Source organism: Triticum dicoccoides, chromosome 5B (genome assembly GCF_002162155.2).
Source record: "Triticum dicoccoides isolate Atlit2015 ecotype Zavitan chromosome 5B, WEW_v2.0, whole genome shotgun sequence".
In the NCBI taxonomy this organism is placed as follows: domain Eukaryota; kingdom Viridiplantae; phylum Streptophyta; class Magnoliopsida; order Poales; family Poaceae; genus Triticum; species Triticum dicoccoides.
The window spans coordinates 224,174,529-224,183,137 of record NC_041389.1 but is presented as its reverse complement, the minus strand read 5'-3'; the positions used below and the strand labels follow the sequence as shown (position 1 = coordinate 224,183,137).

The window sequence follows — 8,609 nt, the reverse complement described above, 5'->3', positions numbered from 1 at the left end:
ATGTTATGTGGGGCCATCACTATGAGAAGAGAAAGAAGGACTTGGCAACAACAGAGTCCTGATAGATTACAGCAAAGTTTGTTAGGAAACTTAAGTTTGTTAGGAGCGTCGGTTTGGTCTACAAAACGAGAGATTGAGTTTGTTAGGGACTCTAGCTAGTAGCTTGAATAAGGGGCAAACGCCATCAGGTCTAGATATTTATATATAGGACGACCATGTAATTGAGGAATCAAGTAATCAATACCAATCTATTCCCTCTATTCCTCTGTCAAGCGTGGAGCAGGCTAGGCTAAGACCTTGCCCCTCTATCGTCATTACCTTCAGCTAACCTACGCCATAACAATAAAACATCGCCAACACTTGTATTAGTTCCTTGCGTATGCGCATCCTACAAAAGGACAATGTCAGATCGCTACTTTGCTGGGTGCTAACAAGACCGAAAGTTATTCTTCTACACTGAAAGTGCCATTTAGCCATATCAATTCAATTGTCATTTTTGAATGAACTACAAAATATGAGCTATATTCTTATCACCATCATTAACTTTTCTATCACAGAGCTTATATGTTCCTACAAGGCTGTTCTTCTTGGTGCCAGCATGTACAGCATCATTATGTTCTCACTGAAGAATGTTGTGAACCTTATATCATATTGTTAGCCTGATTGGTTGTTATGCTTGACTTGCCAGAAAAATGGACCTGGTGCACCTGGGGGTCAATCTTGGACATCACAGTGGCTCAAGTTTGATAACAGCTATTTCAAGGTGAGATTCCTAATTTGCAATATGCTATAGTAATACCTGCAATCATTATTATCTTACAGTTATAGAACACATAAAATTTAGCATGTCAAAGAACGACGAGACGAGGACCTTCTAGTTCTGCCCACTGATGCTGTGCTCTTTGAGGATCCATCATTCAAGGTTAGTGACGATTCTCCCATTGCAAAACATCTGTAGCTGATTCTTTGAACATAATTTTGTGTGCTATCATGGTTGCAGATTTATGCCGAAAAGTATGCTGAGGATCAGGATACATTTTTTGAAGACTACGCTGAAGCTCATGCTAAATTGAGCAATCTTGGGTCTAAGTTTGACCCTCCTAAGGTAGATGGGATTAAGAGAACCATTTATGAGAACCAGGACATAATTAACCATATTGTAAGGTCGTGCTGACTCCTTGAAATTTTGCAGGGTGTATCACTAGACTAGCTGATATTTGCTGCTGATGAACTGCATTTTGGTGAGTGAAGATGACAAGGCTATGTTTCTTGCAACTATTTTCGAGGTGAACAAATTCGGATCCACCGAAGCAGTATTTTGAGTTGTGTGCTCTATTACCAGAAATAAAAGCAGCATTGGACAGTTCCCGGACCGAACATTTATGATACTTGCATGTTGTATGACACTTCAAGGTACAAATATAAAACAATACTATCAGGCTGTTGCCCCTTTGCGATATGTCTGGAACAGAACGGTACCTAGCAAGCACACTATGGGATATTTTATTTATCTTTTTGTTTGATCATACAATATACCAACCATCCTGAAGAGGTGAGCTCATTTCCCTCTTGGGAACCCCAGGATAGCCTGAATCATGTCTCCCAGCTTGCCTTCAAGCACTCCTTTGAGGATCTTGAGCTTTGGTGCCGAGTAGGGCGGGTACCTAGCCCTGGCCTCCCTGGCGAAGCCTCGGTTCATGACTGCCTTCCTGTGGCTGAAAGCATCAAAGCTGAACTTCCCATGATAGGCGCCCGTGCCACTCTCCCCAACTCCTCCAAATGGCAGGTATGGGTTTGTGAGCTGCAAGATTGCAAATCAATGTCAGCATTCTCATTTAGTTTCCTGTAAAATTCGCGTGTTCCAAAGGGAGCCTTGTGCTGATTACATGTATGCTGGTGTCGTTGAAGAGCGTTCCTCCTGCAGAAATGGCCCCCTCGAACTGGTTCTGGAGCTCACTGTCCCTGGTGAAGAGGTAAGCTGCAAGTGGCTTAGCCATTGAGTTGATGAGACCGAAGCTTTCATGGATCTTGTCAACCTGAAAGGAAAAGAGAACATTCGACTCAGATGCACATCATGTACCACCAGTAATCTCTTGTGCTTTTTTTTGAGGGGAATCTTATGGGTCAAAAATGTAGTAAAATTCTCTGAATCTGAGAGAGTTGGCTCTGACCGTGAGGATCGGAAGCAAGGGCCCGAATATTTCATCCTTCATGATGGCGGAATCGAGAGGGACATCTAGGAATATTGTAGGGGCGATCTTCCTGCGGTACGATAAAGAAAAGATATGTGGGCAGATCAACCAAACGCATTATGCGCATGATGGTAGTTTGCTAGAGTTGGTAATGTGAAGATGGAATCCACTCACAGCTGCTGTTCATCCCTCTGACCGCCGAACACGATCTTGTCGGAGACCATCTCTTCGTCCATCAAGCCCTTGAGCCTGCCAAAATGGCTGGCATTCACGACGCGGGACAAGTCCGCTGATAGCAGTGGATCCTTCCCGTAGAACTTCTCCAAAACGTTCTTCAAAGACTCGAGCTTCCAAGTCACGTTCAACGAAAAGTTAGGATTCATCACCCTCGTAGAAAAAAAAGAGACGGTTAGAACTGTGCAAACAAACATATATGCGCGTACCAGCTTTGGGGCAAAAGCCTGTGTGGTTATGATGAAATCAGGAGCAATGCAGGCCTGGCCATTGTTGCAACCCCACTTGCCAGCAGCGATCCTCTTGGCAGCAATCTTTGTAGAAAAAATAATAATTAAGAAACATGAGTTAGAAAAAAAATGGAACATCTAAGAGAAGGTGAGCTTTTTTTTTTTCCCGTGGGATTATGGCAGTGATCATTCAGACTGGGGAAGATTGATTTTACGTGGAGATCGACGTTTGAATCGACAACCACCGGGCATTTGCCACCGAGCTCCAAGACGACCGGCGTCAGATGCTTGGCCGCTGCGGCCATCACGACGCGTCCGACTCTACTGTTGCCTGCAATTTTTCATCGCAACATGCGTTGGTTGGATGCAGGCGAGAAGAATGTTTCGAGCTTCATCCACGGCGGTCGTCAAGAACTGACATGGAGATTGGCACTGACCTGTGTAGAAGATTTTGTCCCACTTGTGGTTTAGGAGCGCGGTGGTCTCCTTGACGCCGCCCTCGATGACCTTGATGCAGTTGCCGTCCACGAACCGCGGCAGCAGCTCAGCCAGCAGCGACGACATGGCTGGTGCCCCCTCAGACGGCTTCAGCGCAACGGCGTTGCCGGCGGCGATCGCACCGATGACCGGGTCCAGGGACAGCACTGAGATGATCGGTAGACATGTCGTTTGGAACGCATGAATTTCATGGTTTTTCCCATTTGAAATGAAACACAGTATGAAGAGCAAGAAGATAAAAATATCACTTGAGCTTCCCCGCAACACAAATTAATTATTACAGCTGGATCTCGAGCCAATTTTCTTACATGTCCAACTGCAACTGGTAAATCACTTTATCATCTACTCCCTCCGTTCCTAAATGTAAGTCTTTATAGAGATTGCACAATTGACTACATACAGAGCAAAATGAGTGAATCTACATTATAAATGCATCTATATACATCCGTATGTGGTCTATAGTGGAATCTCTACAAAGACTTATATTTAGTAACGGAGGGAGTAGTGTCATAGGATTATTATTACTAAGCCTGAAGTAGTAAACTTCTTGTTTTGAAAAAATATATATGCAATTTTAACAAAACAGCACTATTTTTTTCATAAGATGGTTGGATGTTAATCCAAAAGTATATAAACGTGACTCGTATCTATGAAGTTTTTTTGAAAAAGAAACTTCTAAATAGACAATATGTATTGTTGGTAGCTTAGTAACTCAAAGTTCAAGTGATGAAAGAAATTGAGTACACGTGATGAAAGAAATTGAGTACACGTGATGAAAGAAATCGAGTACAATCCATTATTTTCTCCGCAAAAAAAAAGAGTACCGTCCATTATTTACCTACTAGTTCGGTCCCAGTGAAAACGTCCCCACATAAAGAAGAATCCACATTAGTTCTGATGTTGTGACGGCTGTGTCCATGGAATTGCCTAACAGGGTTCTTCGTCCAGGGCAATGCCGCCCTGCAAAAACACAACCTACTGGCTCAACTTGGCGGCGACGCCGCGCACCGGAGTGAACTCTCCCCACAATGCACTACCGCGGGCGGATCCTTGGCGTGGATCTGGCGGACCTGGCGCCACGAGGGATTTAGCCCGCCCATCCAGGTGAAGGAGAAGGAGGACATAATTTACCATCAGCCTAGCTGCCCCCCTCGTCTCGGTGAATGAGGTCATCCCCGTCGAGGCCTAGCCGGAGCCCGAGGACCCGATCCACTCCGTGCTTCGTCTCTCTGCCCTCGAAGCTCGGAACCCCCGCACTCATCAACGAGGAGGAACAACGGCAATCGCTTGTGAGTCGACCCCTACGCCTTCTTCGAGGATCTCTTGTCATTGTTGGAGGAGAACGATGACTAGACGACGCCGGCCTCAGACTAGCGTAGGTAGTACTAGGTAGCAATATGGCTCATATAGAGACATTGCTTATTTTAAAAATGTCGTAAAGTGACATTTGAAGTCGCTATATTATATGTAAAGAGACGCATTTTGACAACTATTATAGTTTCTGTTAAGTTATTTCTTTTATACATGCGTTTGGTATGTCTAATTTGATCTGTATTTGCGCACAGCCGTCACGGCCTCTTTATCAATATAGAGCGCGGCCGGTGGCGATTCGAATATGCTAGAGTTACTCTTAGCCGAGGGTCAAAATACGAGAATATTCTTTTGAAGGGGTAAAACTGTTCAAAAGCGTTGAAAAGTGACATACACATAAAAAATGATGCGTTGTTAGTTGTACTATTTGACCCGTGCCTTTTATGATGTATACATATATAGCGCATGAAAGACGCACGGTACCAGATAGGGTTAATGCACGAAAGATACATGACATAGAAGAAAATAAATGAAGCTACATTTCATTGATGGCTTTGTGGCCGTCAACCAACTAACAATCTGAAACTGAGCTATCTCAACGAGATGCACTATTCTGGCAGCGCAGGAAGATGGAAGTGATTTGTAGAAAGAGCTGAAAGATACCAAAGTATAAATGCCGACAGCGACGGAACGAAACCCGCAGGACGGCAATCATACCCACAACCCTCCCTTCTGCAGCAGCGAAGTGGGGGATGCCTACGTGGCACTTCATTACGTGCACACCAACCACAGTTATATGCAACGCGCATTTACCCGCAAAAGATAAAGAAAAAAGAGTACATGCCAGCCGCATGAGCATGTTGGGTTGAGCAGATCATTCCCATTCTTATAGTACTACAAAACCTGGGAATGATTTGGTCCCAAACCATAGTTTTAATTTAGTTTATTCATTGGGCTGCTTAAGTTTGGTTGTAATGGGCTGGGAACCGGATCCTCTAACATTAAAAAGAAAAGTTAGAGAAGCTACAATCCCCTAACTTTCCTTCTTGCAATCCATATGATTAAGGCTAAAATGATTTAAATTAATATGCAAATTATAAATTTAATATGTAAATTCATAATCATTACATACAAATAATTTGACGGTGAAATAAAATTAATTATAGATTATATATATCTATAGTAACTATCAATAGTAAATAATCCACTAAACATCTCTAACATTCCTTCTTCATTTTACACTATGATTACACTGTTGAATCGTGACTTTGCTTCTCTAAGTTAGAAGATGCGCCTCCAATGGGCTGAGGCCCTGTTTCAATTTGGTTTGGTTTGGGTTTTAGTAGTTAGTACTCCCTTTGTCCCATAATATAAGATGTTTTTTGACTCTAGTATAATATAAAAAAAAACTCTTACATTCAAAAAAACTCTTACATTATGAGACGGAGGGAGTAGATTGGTTTGGTTTGGTCTGGACAAATCATTCTCAGACCGGTTCTGTCTACGTAGAAAACCGGTAGAGCAACCAAATCTACCTTACACGAGACGCCGAGCTTTGATCGGAAGGGAAGAAGAGGAGGATGCGGATGAGCTGCAACGGGTGCAGGGTGCTCCGCAATGGGTGCAGAGACGGTTGCACCATCCGGCCCTGCCTGGAGTGGATCCGGAGCGCCGACGCGCAGGCCAACGCCACCGTCTTCCTTGCCAAGTTCTACGGCCGCGCCGGCCTGCTCAACCTTCTCGCCGCCGCCGGCCCCGACGACGCCGGCGTCCGCCCCGCGCTCTTCCGCTCGCTGCTCTACGAGGCGTGCGGCCGGATGGTCAACCGTGTCTACGGCTCCGTCGGCCTGCTCTGGTCCGGCCAGCGGGGGCCTGCCAGGCCGCCGTCGAGGGCCTTAGTCGAGGCCGTGCTCAAGGGCTGCCCCGTCATCCGGGTCACGTCCGACGCGCCCCTGACGGCGTGCGACATCCGCCACGTCGCCAAGGTTGGGCCTGCTGCGTCTCCGGAGGCCGCTGCGGCCGGCACGCTCCTCGGCGTCTCGCGCACCCGGGCGCACCACGTTCAAGCGCGCGTCTCCCGTTTGAGTTTGTGGATTCAATCCAAAAATGAGAAACAGTTTGAATTGGATTGGGTTGAAAAAATCTGCAGTTTGGTTTGGTTTGGGTTCTAGCTGGCTCTTTTTGGATCGGTTTAATTTGGATCCTGGGTGTGTATTCATATGGACTGGGCTGGCTTTGGTCTGGATGTGAAACTCTTCCCAGGCTACAATGTCATGGCTCATGCACACATGTTGCATGCATGCACCTGGCTGTTCCCAGTTTTTGGGTAACTTTTTAGTTGATGATCTTACCGACTCATGATCTTACTCTGTTTATATTCCCTTTAATTAGTACGATCCAGTTTCATTTTAACTTCAATTTGATGTATCCTATATACACAATGAAATTAGTAACGCACGCGTGAAAGCTTGTTGAATGGCATTTTAATTTATTGCTAAATAATTTTTCTGTCAACTTAGGGTTCCATGCATGTAGCTAGGAGTGTTCAAATGAACTTACAGAGAGGGTAGTTCCAGGCGGAGATGACGAGCACGAGGCCGAGCGGCTCTGGCGTAATCCTCGCCGTCGAGGGGAAATTCATGAGCTTTGCAGGAACCTGAATCAAGGGTACGTCGCTATTCTATCAATGCTTATAATAAGATAATGGATATTGTGTGATATAAATCTGCAAGTGATTAGCTGCTGCGGGTACAAGAGCATGATTAGTTTTCTATCAATAGGTTTGTGTACAGTGTAGGCTTCATAGCTGTAGAGAAACTGTTGGTTAAGCTATCGACATCTCACATCATATCAAGGTACTAGTGAATCGACAATGATATACCTTCTGGGGTTTCATCCATTTCTTGAGATTCTTCAAGGCAAACAAGCACGACGACTTGATCAGAGATAGCTGCCTCATCAAAATTCATAATTGACAAGAGAACAAATAACCTGTGAGTAAGCATGTGGCTAACTACGAGAGTAAGCCCAGTGCGAAATAGATAAATAAATCAAAAAGCTCAAATAATACATGAACTTTCTTTTTTGAGTTGATAACACATGAACTTGACGGACCGTTTTTTATGTGTGGTATTTAGTTTCAGGTGATCCGAGAGAAACGAAGTTTTGCGGAATTTGATTTCGATCTTTGCACAGATGCTTAAATAATTGGGTTTATGTGTATACACTGTGCATGCATGTTTGATTTTCTTCCATTTCTGATGGTGCCATAGTTACATGACACCATCCGATTGAATCTAAAGAAAGAAAAACAGGGCTGTGAAATTATAGTACTCACCGGCAAAAAAAAGAAAAAGAAATAAAAAGAAATTATAGTACTGTATGACGAAGCGAGTTGTGAATCGAACATGCAAATAGAGCAGACAGGGACTTTAAGAAGCCAGAAATCTCTTTTTTTTTTTCAGAAGAAGGAACCCGCGAAGATCTTAACAAACTAATCCAACGTATGAATATGATCGATCGTAATCGTAACGGAGAAATTAGGACGCGTAGATGCTGCTTGACGTACCTCGTGGACGTGTGCTTCGGTCTTGGGCTTGCCGAGGTCGGCGTGGAGGGCGTCGCATATCTCCGCCTCCATCTCCGTGGCCATCCGCAGAACCCCTCGCAGCTGCGCCGCCCGCCACTCCGCCGGCCGCGTCTGCCCCGCCGCGAACCTCTCCCGGAGCTCCTGCACAGCCGCCGCCGGGGACTCCACCATGTTATATATGTAATCTAGCTAGCTCCTGGTGAATTACCTGCAAGCAAGCCAGTTAGGTCGGTGATATGGAGGGAAGGAGGAGGCTGGAGGTGGTTTGTCTTGTGGAGAGATGAGAGACGTGGTTATATATGTCTGACGTTTCTAGATTTTTTTTAAGCGGTTGGTCGCTCTGTTTTGCTCTTATCGCTTTGTTCGTTTGATCTTCTCCGATAGTCGGATCAGCACCACCAGTCCTTCGAAGATTATAATGAAATTAATCATTGCGGTCCTGTCAAAATATATATAGAAATTAACCATTGTGGTGTGAAAAAGTAATACTCTCGTTTTTTTTAAGTAACACTCTCTTTCAATTCATTCAGTTTACGACACATCTCTAACCCAATA

General features: G+C 44.6%; 2 protein-coding genes, 1 long non-coding RNA gene and 1 pseudogene across 3 annotated transcripts in view; 3 read left to right on the top strand and 1 right to left on the bottom strand.

Annotated features, from left to right (window-relative positions):
• LOC119308144 (probable L-ascorbate peroxidase 6, chloroplastic/mitochondrial) overlaps positions 1-1,506 on the top strand; it is a 10,153-nt gene extending 8,647 nt beyond the window's left edge. Inside the window, exons 8-11 of the mRNA XM_037584264.1 lie at positions 689-763; positions 845-922; positions 1,001-1,105; positions 1,193-1,506. Of these exons, the coding sequence (XP_037440161.1) occupies positions 689-763; positions 845-922; positions 1,001-1,105; positions 1,193-1,210 (276 nt within the window). The 3' untranslated portion in view covers positions 1,211-1,506. The remainder of the gene's footprint in view (positions 1-688; positions 764-844; positions 923-1,000; positions 1,106-1,192) is intronic.
• The window catches only part of LOC119308143 (aldehyde dehydrogenase family 3 member H1-like), a 13,725-nt gene extending 5,364 nt beyond the window's left edge, over positions 1-8,361 (bottom strand). Inside the window, exons 1-10 of the mRNA XM_037584263.1 lie at positions 8,034-8,361; positions 7,347-7,415; positions 7,025-7,121; positions 3,094-3,300; positions 2,872-2,987; positions 2,636-2,740; positions 2,367-2,539; positions 2,172-2,262; positions 1,887-2,036; positions 1,537-1,801 (exon numbers count right to left, since the gene is read on the bottom strand). Coding sequence (XP_037440160.1) covers positions 1,559-1,801; positions 1,887-2,036; positions 2,172-2,262; positions 2,367-2,539; positions 2,636-2,740; positions 2,872-2,987; positions 3,094-3,300; positions 7,025-7,121; positions 7,347-7,415; positions 8,034-8,225 — 1,443 coding nt within the window. The 5' untranslated portion in view covers positions 8,226-8,361 and the 3' untranslated portion in view covers positions 1,537-1,558. The remainder of the gene's footprint in view (positions 1-1,536; positions 1,802-1,886; positions 2,037-2,171; positions 2,263-2,366; positions 2,540-2,635; positions 2,741-2,871; positions 2,988-3,093; positions 3,301-7,024; positions 7,122-7,346; positions 7,416-8,033) is intronic.
• Positions 1,651-2,367, top strand: LOC119308146. The gene is made up of 2 exons (XR_005149866.1): positions 1,651-1,786; positions 1,909-2,367. It is a non-coding gene; the product is annotated as an uncharacterized LOC119308146 (long non-coding RNA).
• LOC119308145 lies at positions 5,922-7,010 on the top strand (annotated as a pseudogene).
• Positions 8,362-8,609: the final 248 nt, after the last annotated feature.